Below are 23,393 nucleotides of genomic sequence, written 5' to 3' on the forward strand. Positions count from 1 at the left end.
GCAAAATCATTTATCCATCAACAAAACCGAAACATTTTAGTTTTGGATGACTATCATTAATTACCTGTCAGCTTTTCAGTCTGTCATGGATGGATGTCAAATGTAATGCTGAAATTGTGAAAACCAGTCATTATTTAAAATGACTCAGATAAACTGGATTTTTAAAACATTTTATATACATATATATAAAGCCTGTACTGTAGACAGAGTAAAGACAGTGCATACTTTAAAGTCACAGTTTTCCCATCATCAGAGACTGATGCAGTCTCTTGACCCCCGACCAGAGATTTCCGGCTGGTTGGATGATTTTGCAGTCAAGAGTAAAGGCTGTAACATCTCCATCCTTGATGCAGTTATTATTTCACAGCTCTGCGTGGCGTTCAGGACTGCAGCATTTGGTGATGTGGCCGCGAAAGACATGATAAATGTGGCAGTAGTTCCCCGTGTCCATGCATGTGTGCTCAAGGAAGTGCTAGTGCTCCGCCTGAGGTGATGGATGAGTAGAAATTTTAAGCAGGTGGTCCATTCTCTGTATAAATCTTTATTTTGGGCCCTCCTGCTCATTCTTTGTTAAGGTTGTCTTCGGGCCACTGTGTTTCTGCCTTGAGAGCCCAGTGCCCTCTACAATGCCCTACAAGACATACAGGAAAAGGTACATCACGGCTCACTCTGGGTACCCCTCACATTTTACCACAACCAATTCTTAATTCTTTATTTCATGTGGAAAAACAGAGCTCTATATAACTGTAAGTAAGCCATGAGTATTGATGATGCTGCTGTGCAGCAGTCGGCCTTTAATTGTCCAACTGAAAAACTACTTGAATGAAAAATAACAGTGTTTTACATCATATGGAAAGTGGTGGAATTATAAATTCTGCATTTGCTTATTCAAACATTGCATTTGCCTGATTTTTGTCTTCCTTCGTGGCTTAGTTACAGCCGTCAAATACTGTTGACACCTCTGTGATTTTTGCCTCAAACCACTCTGAGGAACATCTGACAGTACAAGTGCTGCCTCCTGCTAGATTTGAGTAAGCCATTTGTGTTTACAATATGAGCCAGCAATCTCACAAATAGTGAAAGGGGGAAAAAAACTGCCTGAATTTGCTAAGCACAATGAGCACACTTGACAGTGTTATCGGCAGGGCTGCTATATTGACTTTGTAATGTATAAGCAGTATGGTACAACATCAAGGCGAGAACGTGTCTTCAGGCTCATATTAGAGGTTGCATTGAAGCAGTCAGTTACTGGCTTTGATCTGCACTTTGGAAAGGATTGCCTGCCTGAATCCTTATCAAAGACTCGACGAACTTAGTACTGCGGTACATGACAGATTTTGTACCCCAACATCCTCCCCTCCCTTTTCAGAAAACGGGTAATAAAAAGACATTAAATATACTGTAGTTTAATGTGCAGCTGCATCCACCTCTGGGTTTGTTGTGATAAGCGAAATGAAAGTGTTCTAATTTTTATATTTCAATCGTCAGTCTGATGGCTTTGTGAGGCAGCACACGTGAGCTAATTAATGCAGTTAATAAATATCTCGGCCAGGTCTGTCACTGTTTCCATGACAGTGACGAAAGACTCAGCCTCCAGCTGTCAGACTGGCAGCTCCCGGAGAAGATGACTGTGCTCAGGCCCGTCCAGCCTTGGCTCCTCACACAGATCTGCCTCCTGTCATCATATGCACTTGAAAAGTGTTACTCTCATTATAGATGGCCTCCGTAAATGCTGCTGACAGAGGTATAACCACCTCCCATAACTTTTGGCTCCCAATGGCAGATGTTTGCTGCCAGACAGTGGAGGAGCTGTTATCATTTGTCACTTTTTCTGTGGCTGCCACAGACCTGGACCCCGACCAGCTCGTCCTCAGACCAAGAACCTCTCACAGGACGCTGACGGTCACTCTCTGCTTGCCAGTGATCGTTTATCAACTAACTCAGCAGACAAGCTCAACATCTTCAATTTGCAGTGATCGTGTCATTTAAAAAGCATGCGATAAAGTTACTGTTTTTCACATTTTATGCTGACTTTTGTGTGTTTTGCGATTTTGTTTCAGAAATCCCTCCCCCACATTACGAATTCCAGATCAGTGGTGCAGAAGTTTCAGCCATTTCATCGGCCAGTAAGTGTCCTCCAACTTGCAAGTTGTCAGCATTTGTTGTCTCTCTCGCAGTTACTTCCCAGAAAGGGTTGTGAAAGCACACAGTGGATGGAAACACTTAATGTTTAAAAAAAAAAAAACCTGCAACCTCCTGATTTTTTCCCCCGAATGACAAAGAAACCTTCAGTTTGAATTGATTAAAATCAAACACATAAATGTAAAAGTACTCTTGTCATAAAATATTAAGAAATAAGTGACAACAAATATTTTATTTAGCATTTATTAAGTCTGAAATGACCAAACATACACTGGAGTAAAAGACTAACAGGAGGAATAACTGAGCATCAGCCATAAGACGTTGTCAGCAGACATGAATGTGCATGTAAACACGGAGGGAATTGAAATTGATATTTTATAGCGAGATTCTATCAACCCCCTTGTCTTTCTGTTCATTAACTTTCATTAGTGTAAATCTGCCACAGAGGAACAAACTAATTCACCTGAGTTATCAGTTCTATCTAAAGGTCCAGATAACTTATCATTTCCTCCGCTGTGCAAAGCTAATAATGTCAGGGGTGGCTTGTAATGGTTGCTCAGAATATACAACCTTAATATCTACTGCACTGAGGTGTGTGAGCCGAAACCGTAATGAGAAAATAAAATTCAATTTGTTCGGCGAATTATTTGTGTGTGGGCATAGTTTCTGGTGAACATTTATGCTGCAGGTTTGCACAGAAATGCAATCACTGAAAAGACAAACAGACCATCTGCCTATTGGCTTTTTTTGTGTGTCACTCTGAGTTATTGATTGATCTGGACAGTGTCAAGGCAAATTACCCCTTAAACCAACCAACGTACATGCTAGTGATGTTAGTTTTTATATTTTTTACAGTGTCATTGCAAGGGTTTTCATTGGATACTTTTTGAATTGCAGCTCTTTAATCTGGGTTAATGGATTGTGTGATATCATATCAGAATTAATCTCCCCTAACAAAGCCCACCAGAGTTCAATGTGGGGAGCCTGGACAATGTTATCATGGTTTGCAGGCTGTTTGTGAAGCCTATTCAGCCCTGTCAGGCCTGTATGTGTGTGCAGGGGGGAGAAGTGGTGTATGGGGGTTACCAGGATAATAAATCCATCACCAGTCTGCACTTATGAAGCCAAAGAGCCGACTCCTGTGACAAAGTGGCCTGCCGTGCAGCATCCCGCCAGCACAGCCCTGCTAATAGCAGCAACCTCTGCTTAATGTCCTGACGCTAATGAATTCACGGAATTAACTTTCAGAGCCGAACAAACTGATAAAAGAAACAGAATTTCAGTGTAGATTAGGTGGTAGGAATTAGATTTGCTGTTTTTCTGCAGTTGTTGGTGTTGTAGCGCTTAGACAAACACACACAAATCAGCTGCTTCGAGTCTTTAGTAGGTGAATGAAAACAGTAAAAAGGTGGATTGTTGATGCATGTGCTTTTGTGAGTTCAGGTGAGGATGTCAGGACTTTTTGTCTCGTAATATATCCTAACAATCACAAACAAAAGCCTGATTTCATTGTGTTGTGTTGTCACAGTCGTTATTGTCAGAGCATTTGTGCAACAAGCAAACTGCTGAAGTGTAGCCAGCCGCCAGCCTGTAACACAAAGTGACATCACCTACTGGCAAACACTGCACCGAACAGATAGGACGTACCGCTGTGCCATAGCAGGGCTTGTTTGGACTGGGAGCCATGGTGACAGTGACCATGTCGTACCCAGACAGAGAGTGACAGATTAGTGACCCAGACTTTAAAACACTTGCGAGGAGCTCCCTGCTGGTGTGAGTGTCTGTCAGAGCTGATCCAGACAAATCAGCTTTCTAAAATGTTGAGGTAAAGCCTCTCTCATTTGATGAGTGGTAAATGAGAATGTAGGATGCGTTTGTCTTGTTTGAAGGTTTCATCTGTGTATTTACTGAGGGTAAAAAAAAAAAAAAAAAGTACGGAGGTGAAGTAATGGCGTGATATTTTTGTGTTTGTGAAGATGCCTGATAAAGGATTTTGAGGCGCGTCCATCTGTGACCCACCTTCTGGAGCATCCCTTCATCAAGCAGGCCCACGGCAAAGAAGTCGCTCTCCGTCAGCAGTTGGCTGCTCTCATCCAGGACCAGCAAGAAGCGGGCTGCAAAACCAAAACCAAGTAAGTCTCTGGAAATGAAATGCAAAACCCAAATAATTCACCGTGATGACAGGGCTTATTAGCCTTATGTGTGCACTGTCATTGGTTATCTGTGCTGCTGCAGATAGATAGCCGTTGACTGAGTGAGTGGTTAATGTTTTTTTCTGTCCAGTAGGGGGCAGGGTCTCATCTTCTTACACTCGAGCATAGAAATGATGATGAGCCCCAGTAATGGACATTACAGTATGTGATTAAAGAGAAGTTAGGGGAGTGTGACTAATTCAGAAGGAGTGATTGTGCTGACTAACCTTAGATTAATAAATGCCACTTAGACCAGAGGATGTGGCAGTCTTCTGATGGGGGAACCCTTAAAACAAAACATTTCCCACCTGCCTGATTAGATCATTGACAGAGTTAATGAATTTCAGACTGATTTTGTGTTGAAAAGAGGTGGGATCTCAGTTGTGCAGACTTCATTATGCTTATATTCAAAGGAGCTGTGTGTATGTGTGAACATATCATAATAGCAGCTACAATATAGTTTCATAATGGATAGGTGGATAGATAGATCGATGTAGCTCACACTTCTATCTGTGAATGACAGCACAAAAAGTCTCCTGTTATTTACGGGGGGAAATACTGACTTTGGCAATGTTTAATCTTCATTATAAAGCAGTTCGCTGAACCTGCCCTTGACTGGGAGTCTTGATGTTGTGCCAGCTCTGTTTACTCCCGAGAGTGTGCAGAGTCGTTGCCTGAGCCTGATCCCGAATTCCTGTCCACAGTGAAAGTGGATAATGGGATTAGGAGCTTGTAGGGCGAGAACTGGGCTCGCCTGGTTTAGTCTCTCATGCCACAGATCAGCACACAATGACTCCAGATAAGAATAAAGACATAGAGAACTTAAAAGTAGCTGCCGTAGGTGGAATTGTGTGATTTACTTCAAAGCAGGAGAGAGGTAGAGACGCGAGGTCTCAGGTCCTCCTCTAAAGGGACCTGATGATGAGTATTCACTTTATAGGGACCACATATTGAGTCTTTCCACTATATTCAGAATACAGAATGAAGACAAAGGCAAGGAAACAATTCAAACCCTGAAGCATCAACATTGTTATTCAAATTATATAATTGATTATTTATTATAATAGAATATAGATAAATCTTGTGAATTAGACATTTTCCTAGTTTTGGGGACTGAGAAGTTACCACATAGCGTTGGATGTTTTTTTTTAAATAGCTTTTCATAATTTAAACAAGGCAGGTGTCAGGAAATCCTATGAACAGATACAAACCAGCCATTTGTCATCTAGCGTTTTACAACCTCTGTGACACCCAGGACCGAAACAGTTCTTTCCTGATCAACACACAAATCATGAGAAAAAGATTGCAAATATACATTTTATAAAATAAAACACAATTTCTTAGCAAACATGACATGTATGTCACATTTACTGGGGACCACTTACAGCCACGGATGAATACACAGCTGGTACACAGGAAAAATTAACGAAATTTAAACAGGTTGCAAAACAGAAACTTGACTCTTTTTTTCTCTTCTTTTCCTTTTTCATTGAGATTAGTTTTTAGTAAATATTTAGACACAGTTATTGGCAGGTGCAGCTGTTGCACAAAAACTAGCTTGATAATATACAATATATTTGTAGATTGTAGAGTAGAGGGGGAAGATATGGTCGTCATATCTGGCAGTTGTTTAAAATTGTAACAGTAATGATTTAAGCTGAGGATGTTTAATTCATTTTGCAAAAATAACAATATATCTTCACAAACACTGTATTGATAAGTTGCGACTAAATCACAAAACAACAAAGGTTATATTAACAAAATGTCCCATTCTTTCTAAACTACACAGACTTTGAAAGATATATATTTATACTGAGAGATGAATTGAATAGTCAGAATAAGTTTGACATAGCACTGGACTCCCTTGATGTGTTATTTTTGGAAGCCACGCTGCAGTTTATAATACTAGACTGACATCGTGTTGACATAAGCTGATTTCATTGAAAATGGTTGCAGATGTTTCTTAGCAACAAATGTACACATTACTCAAGTCTTTATTGATGCTGCAACTAAAGAACTAAATGACCAGTTTTAAACCATTTTGTAACTTAGTTATAGATTTCAAATCACAGGTGCAAACTGGTGAGTATTTAAAGCAGCAGAGCAGTGTTTGTGAAACTGACTCAAGGTAAACTACCGTGCTCATGTTCCTGGTAATGACACTTAGTGTGGGAGTGCGTCTCATTGACATGTTTTTGATGAGGTCTTTGGCAGAGGAGTAAGCTGTGTTTGGCTTTGGCTCATACACGTTAGCAGGAGGAATTCATTGTTGTTGTTTTTGTGTATTTTCATTTGATGGCAGTCAAACAGGTACAGAATGCACCTATATGAATAGTATATGCATGCACAGTAAACTGCTGTCTACTGTGCACATACTATTCATATAGGTGCAGAAAGCAGTAGACACTCAGACACTCTGGTCGTTTTCTTTCTTTCACACACTCTCTGGTGTCCCCTGAGGTTTCCCATTGAGCCAGCCAGCTAATGTTGACCTCTACCCACTGTGGCTCATTGGAGAGTGATAGGTCAAAACACGGATGAAGTGCGATCACAGTGTCTGATAATAGGAGATGTGTCCCCTGGGAGAGCTTTAAGGGCTTCACACCCAGCCAGTCAAACTGCTGTTTCTCATTTAGTGGTCACGTTACAGCTTTCTGAGGCATTATCATGTCCTTGGCTTCATACAGGCACGAACGGATCAATACTCGTAAAACCCTCATAATAGAGAGCTGTCCCGATGATGATCTGGTAAACCTGGAGTTCTTAGATGAGGTAAGATTTAATGTGTTTATCTCATCACGCATCGATCGCTCCAACATGCAATGTTGTTGATGCCATGTGGGGTTTTTTTCCCCTTGACTGTAGGAGACAATAATCAGCCACCTCCAAAAGAGGTACGATGAGCTGCAGGTGTACACTTACGTTGGCGACATCCTCATCGCTCTCAACCCTTTCCAGAACCTCAGCATCTACTCTCCTCAGGTAAGGTGGTTTCACCATCACAGTGGAAATGAATGATTGCTTGGAAGTTATGCCACTGGTCCTGCTGTTGTGGAGGTAGATAATATACTGTACATGTGTAAAAACAACACAAAAGTCTTCAGTTTAATATTTTTTTGTTTCAGGCTTTTTTCCAATTTATTCACTTTTTCTTACCCAATATTGAATATTTCCACATACCAGATGTGCATACTCTATGCTCATCACAGAAGAACCTCATCTGTAAACTGTAATAAATGTTTTTTTTTCCTATGCTGGAGCACAAAACTGATTTTAACATATAGTATGTGAAAATTATTTTAAGCTGATCTGCTCCTGCGAATGATCGTTTTTGACGAGTCTTATGTATCCATGTCTTCTCCTAGTTCTCTAAGCTGTACCACGGTGTGAAGCGGGCTGACAACCCTCCACACATCTTCGCCTCTGCAGATGCAGCCTATCAAGGCATGGCGACTTTCTGCAAAGATCAGGTATTCTGCTGAAAAATAATTTCATAAAAAGCCAATGATTATGAAAATTTCTACAGAAAATTTGGTTAAAATGTTTTCCAGGAATGTTCTTTTTGTACTATTTGTACTTGATTCCTCAACCTCTGTGGGTTGAATGCACACGGTAGTGGCTTTGGACACTTAAAACATAGTGTCTGACAAGCAGCCAGGTCACTTTTAAAGAAGAAATGTATTTTCCCATAAGACTTTGACCTGGTTAAGGAAAATGTATGTAATGTGAATATACATTGTTTGATGTTTTAGTCACTACATTTGTTTCCTTTTGCCTTAGTGCATCATAATCAGTGGGGAGAGTGGTGCTGGAAAAACAGAGAGTGCTCACTTGATTGTTCAGCATCTTACCTTCTTGGGAAAGGTACAGCAGTGTGCTCATTCTCTCACTGTTAAACCTGTAAAAAAAAAAAATACGGCATTAACTACAAACTATGTTGAAATCACACTATTGTTTGTTAAAGCAACATTTTTTTATTCCTAGGCAAACAATCGGACATTGCGTGAGAAGATCTTGCAGGTGAACCCTCTGGTTGAGGCCTTCGGAAACGCCTGCACAGCTATCAATGACAACTCTAGTCGCTTTGGGAAATACCTGGAGATGAAGTTCACACCGACTGGAGCCGTCATCGGGGCCAAGATATCTGAGTATCTGCTGGAGAAGTCAAGGGTCATCAAACAGGCCACGTATGTTAGCTCATTCATTTTCCCATTCGATCTGCATTGATCATACTTCTAACTGCTCTGTTTGCTTCCTCTCAGGGGAGAGAAAAACTTCCACATATTTTATTACATGTACGCTGGACTCTACCACCAGAAAAAGCTGAAGACCTACAGGCTACCAGACAGAACGCCTCCCAGGTCGGTGCTGCAATTCTTTGACGTGCTCATTGAGATTCTGCCGTCTTTCACTGACTTTGACAACGATCATCTGCATCTGCAGGTACATCGACAGTCAGCATCGGAAAGTGATGCAAGACATTGTCTCCAGCAAACTGTACAAGGAGCAGTTTGATGCAATTCAGGAGTGCTTCCGAAACATCGGCTTTACTGAAGAGGTGTTCAAAAAATACTTACCGTGCTGTGCTGTTCCACTGTTACGTTTGTTGCCTTCGAGTGCTGTGTTGCTTATAATTTTCTACTTTCTTTTCAGGAAGTCACCTCTGTTTACAGAATTCTCTCGGCCATTTTGAACACAGGCAATATTGAATTTGCTGCCATCACGTCCCAACATCAGACCGATAAGAGTGAAGTGCCTAACGCAGAGGCCTTAGAGAATGGTGAGCTATGTTATGTGTGTTGTAGGAGTCAGCAAAACTCTGGTTTTAGCCATAGAAACAGGTAGGTTTAATGGTCTCCCTAAAGAGTGAAGAGATTGTTATGTGATTTAAGGGAGATATTAAAAGAAAGTCTATTTTTTATGCTTTACTCCCCCCTGTGTGATGATTTACTCACACTCAAACTGTACTCTCTAGTAAAATATTTTCAGGTTGGATGATTTTTGGTTTTGAGAAAGGAACCTTTTTATGGTAGATTTTTATCTGTAGAGCATGAGAGAGGGAGAGGGAGAGACGTGTGTTATTTCTTTTATGCTGGATAATATCTTACATTCTTTTATGACACATGTTTCACTATAGAAATAGTACTGTATATTGGATGTCTTACAAGCTTGTGTGGGTTGGGTACTTTTATGTGCATAAGAAATATTGAAAAACTTTTTGTGTGCAAGTGAAAGCATGATGTTTCCAAAAGCACAGATCCCCTTCCCATTTACATAAAAATGCGAAGAGGCAAAAGCATCCACGGTGAAAGAAACCTGCAGTTGATTTCTGTGCTAATGAATAAAGCAGATGAGCTCTTCATTATCACACTGATCTACTCTCTCCTCTGTTGTCTCAGCTGCATCTCTCCTCAGCATCGGCCCTGAGGAGCTGCAGGAGGCCCTGACCTCTCAGTGTGTGGTCACCAGAGGGGAGACCATCATCCGCACCAACACCGTGGACAAAGCCGTCGACGTCCGAGACGCCATGTCCAAAGCCTTGTACGGACGCCTCTTCAGCTGGATCGTCAACCGCATCAACTCCCTGCTGCAGCCTGACATGAATATCTGGTGAGTGTGTGTGTGCCGGTGATAAACATCTGTCCAGACGTCCACTGCTGCTCTCTTTTTTTTCTTCAACGTCTCAAGCGATCGTGCAGAGTTTCTGCAAAGCTCTGATGACCTTTACGGAGGCCTGTAGAGGTAGATGCAAACATGCAGAGGAGAATATCAATGGGCAAGCACAAGACAAGCAAAAGGAGAGAAAAAAAGTTTTAATAAATTTTTGATACTGAGTTGCGTGCAGAGAAAATAATGTTCAGATGATTAAAAAGACTTCAGAGAGACTGCAAAGAGGCTGTTCATTGATCCGAAAGAATTCCTTTATAAATATGGGCGTCAACTGTCAAAGAGTCGTCTCTGAGATGTACAAAAGCCAGAGTTCCTGTCTGCATTCCAGTCATCTTTACCATTTCCTTATTGCCATTAATCACCCGTAGCACAGGCTAAAGGTGACCTCTACGTACAGTGGTTAATGACTGATCACAAAATCATGAAATGCAGTAGCTTTGAGCACTGAATATGAAATGTTGAGTGTGAAGTCTCCATGCTGTGTTGTAGGAATGTGTATTGTTTGTAAGGGGTTTTAAAAGAATGACTCAAGGTTAAATCAATAAACACTGAAATAAAACCATTTAAGGAGCTCAGATCTTTTGAAAGCTGAAGTTTATGATTTCTCATCAGACTAGACCATCCAGACCAGAAGCTATATTTGGGTTGAACTTGGATTATCATAAAAGTTTTATCAATTAATACGGCTGCTGGGGATTTGCTTGTTCTGCTACATAGAAGAATTAAGTTTGTTTGTCCCCTTTTTCTCCTTTGAAGTGCCGCAGAGAGCAGCATGAATGTGGGAATCCTGGACATCTTTGGATTTGAGAATTTCAAAAAGAACTCTTTTGAACAATTGTGCATCAACATTGCAAATGAGCAGATCCAGTTTTACTTCAACCAGCACATATTTGCCCTCGAACAGGTGAGTTTCGCGTACAGAAAGAGGGCATTAATGATATATTTGTGTGGTATTTATCATGCTTAAGATGCCATTGTAGTATTCAACACACATTCTTCAGCAACAGCTTTTATTGAGCAAAACAACATACTGTTATGGAAATCAGTAATTCTCATATTATTTGTGTGGTTTTACATCTATCAGGGCAGAGACAACTCTCAACATGAACATTTTGCTTGTAGCCAGGCTGTGATGTGTAAAGGATTGTTTATACTGTTGTGCACCACCAAATTACTCTCTTAATTGATTTAATGAAGTTGTTTACCCTGAAGTGCAAGAAGTCTTTATTTTCCTTGATGGAAATGAATAGACATTAATCAAGAACCATTTTGCCATAATGCTTTTTAGTCTGTGTTAACTCGGCAACAGTCTGTCTAAAAGGAAAAGAACGCAAGGGGATTTTTAAAATATATATATCTTGTTTCATTACATGCAAATGCAATCTGCCTTACATTAGAATACAAATAGCAAAAACACATGACAAGAAGAACATCATAAGAAAGAAAGAAAAAAACATTTGTTAAGGCAGAATTACACTCAAACGCATTAGAACTGCTGATTCATTTACATTTTACAGCACTGTACACCATTGAACTATTTTTGGAAGCAACATTTGCCCCTTTACACATTAATTACAGCAATGATCTTTGAAAATAAGGCCTCAAGCTCATGGAAAAGTTTCTCTTCTACAAAGAAGTGCCAGCTGCCCCTGATGTAGGGCTGGTGCTCAGTGGAAAAGGGGTTTTTATTTGGTGTGGATGTCTTCAGTCTCGCTGTACACAGAAACTGATTATTCTGAGTTAATGACTTAAACATGAGGAGGGTTTAGATCCATTGGTTCCACTTTATTAGTAAAATATATATTTAAACCAACTTTTTGATCTGAAATTAAATAGATGCAATAATATGATATGACTCTGGGTTATTTGCAAATTGAAATAAATTATGAATAAGTAAGTGACTATTTGTTAGTTCAGCGCTGTTCTGTTTTATGCATTCAGTAAAAGACTCTATTATGCTGTAAACTTCACCCATAGACACACACAGTCCGTCGCAGCTGTTTGGTTTTGTTGATTAGAAACTTTATTTTTTTTTTACCCCACACATGCACAAATCATATTTAGCCCAGATTGTTTAATTGGGTCATTTAGTGAAATCATTAACTGGATTGTTCTACATTCGCTGGTTTTAATTAGATGGAGTACCAGAGCGAGGGAGTGGATGCCAGCCTGGTGGAGTACGAGGACAACAGGCCCATCCTGGACATGTTCCTGCAGAAGCCCATGGGCCTGCTGTCCCTGCTGGACGAGGAGAGCCGCTTCCCACAGGCCACTGAGCAGACCTTAGTGGGTAAGAGTGGAACTGCACCTGCCAAACACTCGCAGCGAACAAACACAAGTCACGAGAACAGAATAGATGTCATAGTGAGTCAGTGTCTCTTTTGAATGTTGATCCTCCTCTCAACAAGTATAATGGATCTTTTTGTGTATCTTTTCATTTCTTGTCGACAGATAAGTTTGAGGACAACCTGCGCTGCAAATATTTCACCATACCAAAACGTGTGGAGCTTTGTTTTGGAATTCAGCATTATGCAGGAAAGGTATCAAATAAATCTTTGGATCTAAAAATAATTCATCCACATTAAAAACAGTTTTACCTACATTTTTCATATCATGACATACATCAGTATCAGAAAACATAATGCATTCAGTTATGTTATCTACCCTAATAAAAAAAAAAAAAAACTCAACTGATTGTTTTCTTAAATTCGGCAGAAACCTCAGACTTTCTATGTGCGTGTTTTTTTGTCCTCCTCAACAGGTAATGTACAACGTGAATGGATTCTTGGAGAAAAACAGAGACACGCTTCCTGCAGACATCGTTGTGGTGCTGAGAACATCAGAGAACAAACTTCTGCAGCAGCTGTTTTCCAGCCCCTTAACTAAAACAGGTATGCTTCTATAGGCATCAATAATAAAAACAACAACACTGCAGTTAAAAAAAACATCTCGAGCCCTGACACCAACAGAAGCATTATTCTTCCGCTTACCACAACCAAATGGAGAGGGAAACTTTTCTTTGAGACAAACTATTGTTAACAATGCCGGGTTCTGACTGTATTACTCTGTGAATTGTGCTGGTGTCTACTGCTTCCATAAACGCTCAGGTAAGTGGGCTTCTTAAAGACGCGGCTCGCAGGCATCTCCTGGTCCCCCTTCATTTCAAGGCTCTGTGTGCCGTGCTTGGATAAATCTGCAGTCTCCATTATCTCTTGAGAGGCTCAGCTCTCTGCACGGCGCTCTGTTTTTATTTTCACTAAGCTGTCCCTCTTGGTTTCCCACTGCTGAATGCTATCTACAGATTGTGGGTGCAGTGGGATATTTTTATGATAAGGTTTCTAAATACCCAGGGGATGAAGAAACAGTATTTAGAGAACACAAAAGCAACTCTTCCCACCTCTTTTCTGTTGGTTAAATGAAGGTAGTAATGTGCTCGTCATTAGCCGCGGCTGAGGCCTCCTGGTCACTTGACTTAGCTGAAATGCTAATAGATGTGTTAAATTATCAGATTCCCACTTCCTTCTTTATTTCGGCTAAGCCACATTATGTGATTCACTTCCTTTTTAGGGACCTGTAAATGCCTGCTTTCTCTCCCAGTGGCATTAAAATGAGGCTTCAATTCACAAAAGGCACCTTAGCTGAAACTCCAGTAGAAATCTGTGCGATGTGTATGTAAACTCCAATTGCAGGTTGTGCACAGGGGAGCCTTCAGCCACTTCTTTCTGCAATTAACGGCTGCAGAGGAGTACACTCCATAAAAACAAATTTGGTGAACACTTAATTTCAGTGCACAAAAGCACTGAACGGAAGCTAAGATGTGCTGTAATGTTTATTGCTGCTGACATAATGTCAGTTTGGTCTAAAAGCTTCTTTATTTCCTTTTGTTCCACTGCACTTTTGTCTGTCCTGCCATTCAGACTGTTGGATCGAGTTAATGTGATGATTTATCAGAGAAATAAACTATTCCTGTGTTGTGCGGTTTTAACCTTTTTATCCTTAAAAGCTTTGCCCACGCTCGCAGTCGGCATATAGATTCTTTTCCAAGTTCATTTAGAGCAAGTTGGTCTCCAATACGCGTCTCTGTTATTTCTTTGGAGTTGGAGGTCCAATTTTCTTATTGCAGTTTTGTGAAACTGCAGATCATCTCATTAGATAAAAGCTATGAAGCACTCCAGCTCCAGCTTATCATTCTGGAAAAGATGGAGCGCCGTTTACAGTGAGATAGAGTATAGCATAAGAAAATTATAAATCTATTCTTCAGGGTAAAATTTGTGGGGGGATTTAATTTGCATTTTAGTTCACATTATAGATTCACTGTTATCTGTGAAATTACCATTATCTGGGGGGAATCTGATGGAAATCTGTTTTGCACCAGGGTGGTTTCACACTCTGGGTCTCCTCCTCAAAGTGTCACCACTAGGGGACACCCTTGTAGACCTGCAGCCTGACACTGTGATGGAAGTAAAATAATGGCTCTGGGATGTCAAACCACACACACACACACACACATGCAAAGGATGTTAATACCTCAGCTGGGACACATATCACAGAAACAATCCCGCTAAACCTGATGTTTTTCTTTTACTTTATATTTAGCTAAAAACGACCACACCGTTCAACATTTGTGTAATATCTCATGTGACCCAATACCTGCTTTATTTTTTCTTCCACACTCCAGATTGGAAATGAGAGTGTCTGAGTAACGATGCGGTTCATGTTTTGAGAACAGTAGGAAACTAGGAAGGCCCCAGAAAGTAAAAAGCTCCCAGGCGGTGAATAGTGAGGCCACTTGAGCCCTGCAGAATGTGGGTCCTTGAGACTTGGACATGTGGTGGTGTTTTGTCAGAGGAAATGGGATGTATTTGCATGGACAAATTCCTCAGAGCCAGGGCCTTTCCCAGATCAGGGGGATCACAGTGTTTGAATTGGCTGGGTTCAGTCAGGCCTACCAGGGCCTGAGCAGCCTGTGGTCATATGCATGGGTCTCTCTGTGTGTGTGTGTGTGTGTGTGTGTGTGTGTGTGTGTGTGTGTGTGTGTGTGTGTGTGTGTGTGTGTGTGTGTGTGTGTGTGTGTGTGTGTGTGTGTGTGTGTGTGTGTGTGTGTGTGTGTGTGTGTGTGTGTAGCCTCGGGGCTGCCGGGCCCTGCTGCTTGTACCACAGCACATCTGCACATACACCCTATACCTCCAGCCTGCCAGTCCTTTGTGAGAGAACAATGAAAATGGAGTGATGTGCTTCCCTTTGAAATGGTTAAGTTCGCAGATAGTGTAGTATAAAGACATATTTTCTTCCTTTATTCTTGCATATTGAAATGCACCATTTATCTTTGCCAGGGTTTTAACGCTATAACATGTGGAACCTGCACTGTGTTGATATAATTTCAGAATTATTAAGCAAGTCGGCTGAGAATTTGAATTATTAAACTTGCATCCAGAGCTGATGGTGGAGCTATAGGTACACCTGGCAATAGCAGACAGTCTATGAGGAGCCCTAGTTGCTGTTGGCCTGACATGAGCGGTCAGTGGAAGTAGAATAAAACTCAGGCAGACCTGAGCTGACCCACCTCAGGCCACACCACTTACCTGTGCGTGATGGTTACCTTACTGAACCTCTGTTTGCTTGCTGACACGTGTGTGTCCGCACACTGCCTGCTGCTGTGGACATGCCCCTGCCAGTTTTATCTTTCCAGACTCAGTTTGTGTTTGATAATGTCAGTCAATGAAAGGATGTTTGATTTTATTAAGAGTAAATAGTTGTTACCAGAAAGGAGTCATATGGTTTTTGTTTTCTCTTGTTAAGAAAGAGCAAGTGAGAGCAGAGAAAACTACTGCCTTTCACCTAAGGCTCTGTTAACTTATTGATTTAATATAATTATGGCCTACATTACATTACAATTCAGCTATTTCTATATAGAACACAACGCCTTCAATTTCTCCTTTAATATCATGCAATGGTTAAAATGATTTAAACACAATATTTGAACTTTTTTTTTCCTAATTGTTGGTCGGCCCCAAATTTTTTCTGGTTAATTTATCCCCAGATGAACACAGTGGTCAAATTTAGAACTAGTCTGTGAGACGCTTATAACAACAAATAGGGTTAGTCCACAAAATGAGCGGCCTGGCATGATCGGAGTCGGTGTCCTGGGATGAAGTCAAAGACAGTCCATCCCTGACCTACGGTAGCACGTGGTGTTTCCTCTCATTTTAGCAAGAAGTCGTCTTTCATTTAACATCTTAACAAATGCCACTGGAAGAAAAAAAATGTTATCAGGCCGAAAATAGTGAGATTGGATTCGTGCTGTTGTTGTGACAGTTTTCTGTCAATGCTTTGAAAAGCCTGTCTAAAGCAGACAACCATGACATCGATACGCCTCATTTGGAGAAGTTACTGAATGTAGGTTTACTGTATACTGATACTGTACTTAAGTAAAAATGCTTATACTCCCATCCATCTGTACATTGTATATACCGCTTATAAGGGCTGTATTGCATGGCCCTACATTGTGCTAGGGCTACCGATCTCCACCACTGTTTGCAGTTTTTTTTGGGGGGGGCTTTTTTGCCTTTTTTGATAGTACATAGTGAGATAGACAGGAAAGGGGGAGGCAGAGAGAGGGGGAATGACATGCAGGAAAGGTCTGCCCGACGCGGGATTTGAACCGGGGACGCCTGCGTTGAGGACTGTAGCCTCTACATGGGGCGGCCGCTTTAACCACTGCGCCACGCACCGACCCACTGCTTGCGGTTTTGTGTAGTGTTTATAATGCTGAGCCACTGAAGAGGCTCAAACTGATCTGTGTCTTCAAGCTATCATGTCTCTTTCTGCCATAAATTTCAATCTTCAGTAAAGTCTTGTTCATATTTTACAGTGGCACAAGTCAAGTGACACTATGTGACACTATTTTAGGAGATCTGAGGTTATAAGGTCAAGCTCATGTGTGTGGAACAATTTACATATTTTGTTTTTTACATCTTCACTTGAAGCCACAGTTGCCGGTCTCCTGTGCATCTCACTCCGTCTCCCGTCTTGTAAGGAGATGCTCCTGTGTAGGAATGACAGGCTTCTCCCAGAGATATGACACATTCGGCTCTTTGTTCTTTCCCAGCAGAAGCCTTTTTCATCCCAGTGGGCAGATACCACAGTCTTTTCACCAGACTTCCACACACTTTTGCTATCAAGAGAGACACTCACCAAGTAATACTTTTGTTCATTTTCTCTCCTAATCGGGGTATTGGAGAATTTTTTGAGTCAGCAGTGGGATTTCTGATGGCCCCGCACATCAATAGTGAGGAGCCGGTCCTCCTAAGTCACATGGTACAACATCCTTTGATAAATGCAACACAGTGTTGTGTCACTAAAAGCCAATTACACCATGCTTTTTATGATTGATCTGCTCTGACAGTAGTGGATGGCATTTAAATCAACAGCCCCCGGAGCCATCTCTAGGCATAAACGGTGGTGGTTATGGAGGGTGGGGAGGGTGGCGGGGGGTTATGGGTGCTTTAATCTCATTTGCTTGGTTGCTGAGTTGAGTTTCTAGATCACATGTTTTCAAAAAGAGAGCGGGAGAGTGGCGGAGATATCCAGCAAGCCTCTGCTCACTCAGCTCGGGAAAGGCTGCTCTCTCTTACAACTTTGATTGTCCCCCGTGTCGACAGCTCGATCCACAGCTTCTGAAGTACAAGGCGCACACTGGCACTCATAAAAGCGTGTAGGGAGGTGTCATATTGAACGCGGGATTGCTTTTTAATCCCAAGCACATTGACTATTCTTGTCAATAGAACCCCAATACAACTGCCAGCTTGAGCTTTTTTTTTCCTACAGGATTCTTGCTGGGCTTAATTTTCAAAGTGAACGCACAGATGCCAAGGAAGGCTTTTTCTCCCCCCTGCACCATCACTACACACACACTCATACACACACACACACACACACACCACATTGCCTCTCTGTGTTTGTCCTGGGAATCCATGCCAAGAGCAACATGCATGAAGCAGAAACGAACAGTGGGACGCTCCTCCGCCGCCTGTTTCTCAAGACTGAATGACCTGATGGGAAGTATTCCCTTCACCTGTCCGCCTCTTTCAGTTATTAATACTTTACATTAAAACTCCTCTCTCGTTTTATTTCCATCATTTCAGAGCACTGACAAAAGTACAAACTCCCTCTCGCTCTAACAAAAATCATATGTGACCTTTTTCTTTTGCTGAATCCACTGTCAAAGAACAAATTTCCCCTTTCTTGCTTGTGTCTGTGCTTGAATAATTATTATCCACATCATTAGACAAGTTCCCCACTGTATCTAAATTAGAAGGTCTTCTTTCAGGCCGGACATCACAGGTGTTCCCTTGGTTTCATGTCTCAGGAGGCGGATATCTTTGAGGATACTGACTATTAACCCATGCTCTAATCATCTAGTCAGGAGGGGATATGAAACCCGCCAGAAGAATGAATTAATACGACCCACTAAGGAATACACGAAGAAAGCAGTGAGTGTCCATTTGCAAGGCTTAGGTACAACTGTCATAGTTTCTCTCATCGCGGCGCAGCCCCTTCATCTCCCCTTGATGGTGTCATGGAAGTGAGAGGCGTGAAAGCACAGTGACACTCCACGAGCCCGTTCCACTCGCAGCCGCTAATTCATCATGACAAATGTGCTCAGATGATCTGGCCCAGCAGCACTAATGGGGAGAGGAGAGAGCGCACTTCATTTGCACAAGACCCACTCCAATTAATCCATCCAGCTTTACTCTGGGCTAATTGGAGCAGGGCCCTCCCTGCCTGTGTGCTGGTAATATACCCGACACAGTTTAACGGCTCCTGTTCTCAAAGATCATACTTTTTGTGTGTGTGTGTGTGTATGTGTGTTTCTTTGTGTAGATTGTGCCGAAGGGCCGTTTGAGGTTGTAAAATCTGTGTCCCCTTGATGCTAAACATAAGGCCCTCTCACAAACGTGTTTATAACGCGCAGTAAACTGATCGCATTTCCACGTTACCAATATTTTACATTTTTCCTTTCTGCTGTTTCAAGCGTCAGATTCTCGATCTGCGATTACTTTTACAAAAACATGTACAAGTGCAAATTTTACAGAGCATCTAGAATTTTGTTTGTTTGCCAAACGCAAGATGTATTAATAACTGAATAAATGAGTAGATAAATAAATAAAAATTAGCAGATAACTGTCAAATGCTAAAAGCAGCATCACTACGAGCTTAAAAGACTCTTTTGATGTGCTCTCACATCATATGTTTTGGGTTGTTTTGACTACAGCAGAGTATGTCTGTGTGTGTGCGTGTGTGTGTGGGGGGGTGCTCGAGTGTAAGTGTGCGCATAAGTGTGTGTGTGTGTTTGTTTGTCCCATGAGACACCACATTGCTTCAGCTCACTGCAAAACCTTTGGCACAAATACGACATTCTTTGTCTAAAGTTAGAAGTGGTCTGGCTGGTAATTAATCCATCATAAATTGATTTTGATCTCTCCAGTGTTTGATTGATGCTTCTAATACACACTTGCTAGCGCAGACTGCAGAGTCCTGTGAGAAAGGCAGGCGCTGATCCGGTGTCGAAGTGTGTGGCTCGCTGTCAGACCATGTCCTTAACAACTGACGCGAGTCTTGAAATTATATAGGGGAAGCCGACTACATATTTGCATTTTTCGAAGTTCGCCTGTGTGCGGTGGAAAATCTAGAACAATTGTTGGCCTGTCACTTCAGCTTTATCTTAAAAAACTTACAAAGGTTTTCCTCCTTGCCATACACGGCTGCTTGGGTAAGGCTGCCTCCTGTGTCTGCAGACATATTTTTCTAAAGGTGTGTGTGGCACATCTGTGCAGCTATTGTTTATTCATGGAGTAAACCCTTTGAAATGTGTTAAGATACTTCCCACTCATTATAAAAATCCTGCCACCCATGGATTAGGACTTTGATGTCACCAATCCTGCTTCAAAGGCGTCTTTCACTGCTATTAATCACAGTTTAGCCTCTGAAGATATAGCCAGAGAAAACATTTGGACATCTTGTGCAGAAACTTTGAAATGTTCAGACTGTCTTGCATATGCTATGTTCATATCCTCTCCGCTGTGTGTGGGGCTGTTGGACTGCTGTGCACGCAGCTGCACTCCTGAGTCCGCGGGATTCGGCTCAGATTTGGGCTCTCTCTGAACCGTCTTTTATACTGTGCTGCGTTATGAACACTACTGTTAATACAGCACCGCTCTAAAGTGTTAGTCGTTCACCTTGTTCGCCTTTTGGTTTTGTGTGTTGACAAAGAGCATCACCCCATAGTTCACTCTTGGCTATCATCGTGTCTTCATTTCACAGAGCAGCTTTAAACAAGTCCTGATGTTACTACTTATGAGTATCTCATGGTTGTGGTTTTGTTTCAAACAGGAAATCTGGCGACGTCCAGGGCCAGGGTCACCGCAGCCTCCAGATCTCTGCCACCTCAGCTCGGTTCAGGACGTACCAAGGTGAGACTTGTGCTCCTGTGGCACAAATCATCACATCTGAGAGCATATTGTTTTTTATTTGTTGCTCACAGGCATTGCACCATAAGAAACCCAGTAAAAACCTGTGCTGTGGAGCATGGCCACATTAATTGAGTACCCTGTTATGTTTGCTGCCTTGCTTGTGGTGATGCAGCATCGCCATCTGGCATTTGGTGTCTACGACTTTAAAAGTAGTTTCTCAGACTGGCAAACGATTGTTGCTTTTAATGAGCAAGAAAGTATTTTAAAATTAAAGGTTTATTTTTGTAAATAACACAAAAGCACAAAGGCAGAAAAGTACATCTACATGCTTCATTCAGTAAGAGGCCATGATGGTTTTCCACAGTCATTATTCATGTCGTAGCAACTCTTAAAGGGGCATTTTGAAAATGTCTGCCTACTATAATGTTTCCTAATCATGTATCATGATCATGAAGAACTCAGGTTCTGCATGCAGAGTATATTTGGGTACCTTTGTATGGTGTCACACACACTTTGCTGTATTTTAGAAGCAGTTCCCCCAAAAGTCTCTTTAATAGCAGTGACTCTTTCACCTCTGGACACACGCTTCATTTCACTATATGTGTTTATACCTTACTTAAAGGATCATATCAAAATATCTGTGAGATGTCATTTCTAGTGGAAGTGACAGTATCTTTGTTGAATCACTAGCTCTGTGTAAAGGCAAAAAGAAATCTTATATACAGCAAAACCTCTCAAAGATAAAGATGAATTTCAGCCTTTTTACTTCTTGTCTATCCCTTTCTCTCTCTTCCTTTCTTTGCATGTCATTCCTCTACATGTGTCGTTCTCAAAGTCTCCCAAATACCTATTGAAGGTAAGACTTCAGTTGAAGTTTCTGAATCTAGATTCACTTTTCCTGAATCACAGACGTGTTATATATTACAAGCGGTCACTGAAAGTACATGATGTGAACTGAACATCATCGTATTCATAGTGAAACTATGTTTCACTGACTCTGAATCATGTGCAGCTTCACTCTTCCAACATCAATCACGGTCTGTTTTTGGAAAATGTAAATCATTTCTTTTGAACTATTTTTTCACACAGCCACAATTCAGCGTTATTAATGTAAACAAAGTCTCTGTGATGTATCTTTTTAGAGTATAGAAATACTTAACATGAGACAAACACTGGCCATAATTTGGGGAGAAAATAACAGTAGCAAAACAGTTCTACTTTGTTGAACTTCTCTGTTATTCCTTGAACAAGGACGTCTTCATAACAACTCAGCCTGATTGATGTAATATGTATGCAGTCATGTTCTCAATCAGAGTCGGGGAGAAGTTGACAGAAAGTGACATTAAAAGTTACCAGTACAACCAGATTAAAGTAGTATGGCAGTTGTTAGGATAGTGGAAGTTAAATCCCAGATAAGGGTTTGTACTTCTCTATGATCTGCTTTCAGAATAGCCAAGTGTCAAAGCGTCCACTTCCCCTGATCGGGTGCCTCAGAATATTTGACGTACCTTTCTTTCTCCACGCAAGGATAAAATAAAGTCTTAAGATATGCACTTTGCTATGTAGACTTACCATAAAATATCTATTGCATCATTAATTTTGATGAAGCCATGAATTGCGTAGGCCATTAAAAAGCTTATATTGTGTCCTCGTTAATCTGTCGTCGTCAGGATGACTGTCTGCTTGGTGACGGCTAGTCTCATTACTCAGAATGCTCTGCAATCTTCCCATGCCCCACAGCAGTGCAGAACTATTCTCCAGATTGTTAGCTATAAGTGTTTATGGGGCTGCGTTATACAGACGGCACAGTTAGTACAGCTGTGTGTTCCCAACTGGCCCATTTAGGAGAAAGAGACCTGCTGTAATAATACCTTTATCTCTGCAGAGCCCACTGAGGACATCAGGTTGCAAATAAAATGGCATCTCATTTGAATCTGCTGCGTTTTCAGTCCTACTCCCGAGCCTGCGTCTGCTGCTGTCTGTGGGTGCAGCGTGTTCAGTGTGAATGTTTGTGTTCAGGTGGACACCATGGAGATGATGCGTCACCCTGATGAAACCACCACCATGAGAAGACAGACTGTGGCCTCCTATTTCCGTGTAGGTGTTTTTCCCTTTTTTGCTTCGAGCAACTGTCTCACAACAAGCGACCATTTATTATGAACTGTACTTTTCTATTTTTAACTAAAATACTTAATTGTGTTGGCAAAAGCAAACTGTAATACAATTTTATTAACATTTGGTAGTTGCACTAATATCAAAAATATCTTCTTATTGGAACATTATACTAACAAATTATATTATTGTTGTTGGTTAAAAAGTGTAGCAGGCAAGTATGAAATTTAGAAACCCGCCAATGTTGAAACACAGAGTTAAGTCTTCACACAATCTCTCTAGCTTGCAAACTGCATGCAAGCGTTTTCTAAGAATAAAAATTTCTCTAATACAGATTAAATCTAAGAAAAAATGTGACACTTGACAGCGACTGTTTAGGTTTGGCAGAGCACCTAAAACTTTATTATTTATTTCCAAGCTTCAAACGATCTTGTTTGTAGCTCATACAAATTTGATTAACATTAAGCTGCTGTACCTAGTTGAGCAGAGCCAATGATCATTGCAAGTATAATCCTTCTTGGTGGAAACATAAATAATTTTATATCACATCATTTCCTCCTGACAGAATTGAAGATATTCTGAAAAATCTTGGTAAATTTAGCACTAATCAATGCATCAACACATTTTGCACCCTTTGCTCAACAGTAGCACTGGCCTGATGCACTGATAAATCATTTTTCAGTTGATTGCTAATTTGCTGTTATTGTAACTCTGTCCTCCATGAAGGTTTTTCACGATACAAGGTTTAGGTAGGTCAGAAGTGATTAATTATACAGAGGCACTGGGGTGCTTTTAATGTGAAAGA

General features: G+C 41.2%; 1 protein-coding gene across 1 annotated transcript in view; it reads left to right on the plus strand.

Moving 5' to 3' along the window:
* The window catches only part of myo3b (myosin IIIB), a gene marked incomplete at both ends in the record, with an annotated part of 51,953 nt that overhangs the window by 9,834 nt on the left and 18,726 nt on the right, over positions 1 to 23,393 (plus strand). Inside the window, 18 exons of the mRNA XM_083996974.1 lie at positions 2,061 to 2,126; positions 4,119 to 4,274; positions 7,022 to 7,106; positions 7,200 to 7,316; positions 7,700 to 7,804; positions 8,115 to 8,198; positions 8,319 to 8,521; positions 8,597 to 8,695; positions 8,778 to 8,892; positions 8,988 to 9,114; positions 9,734 to 9,944; positions 10,761 to 10,908; positions 12,141 to 12,294; positions 12,456 to 12,544; positions 12,766 to 12,895; positions 20,397 to 20,476; positions 21,312 to 21,332; positions 22,496 to 22,573. Coding sequence (XP_083853100.1) covers positions 2,061 to 2,126; positions 4,119 to 4,274; positions 7,022 to 7,106; positions 7,200 to 7,316; positions 7,700 to 7,804; positions 8,115 to 8,198; positions 8,319 to 8,521; positions 8,597 to 8,695; positions 8,778 to 8,892; positions 8,988 to 9,114; positions 9,734 to 9,944; positions 10,761 to 10,908; positions 12,141 to 12,294; positions 12,456 to 12,544; positions 12,766 to 12,895; positions 20,397 to 20,476; positions 21,312 to 21,332; positions 22,496 to 22,573 — 2,068 coding nt within the window. The remainder of the gene's footprint in view (positions 1 to 2,060; positions 2,127 to 4,118; positions 4,275 to 7,021; positions 7,107 to 7,199; positions 7,317 to 7,699; positions 7,805 to 8,114; positions 8,199 to 8,318; positions 8,522 to 8,596; positions 8,696 to 8,777; positions 8,893 to 8,987; positions 9,115 to 9,733; positions 9,945 to 10,760; positions 10,909 to 12,140; positions 12,295 to 12,455; positions 12,545 to 12,765; positions 12,896 to 20,396; positions 20,477 to 21,311; positions 21,333 to 22,495; positions 22,574 to 23,393) is intronic.

The sequence above is a fragment of the Trachurus trachurus genome (assembly GCF_905171665.1).
Source record: "Trachurus trachurus genome assembly, chromosome: 21".
Taxonomy (NCBI): domain Eukaryota; kingdom Metazoa; phylum Chordata; class Actinopteri; order Carangiformes; family Carangidae; genus Trachurus; species Trachurus trachurus.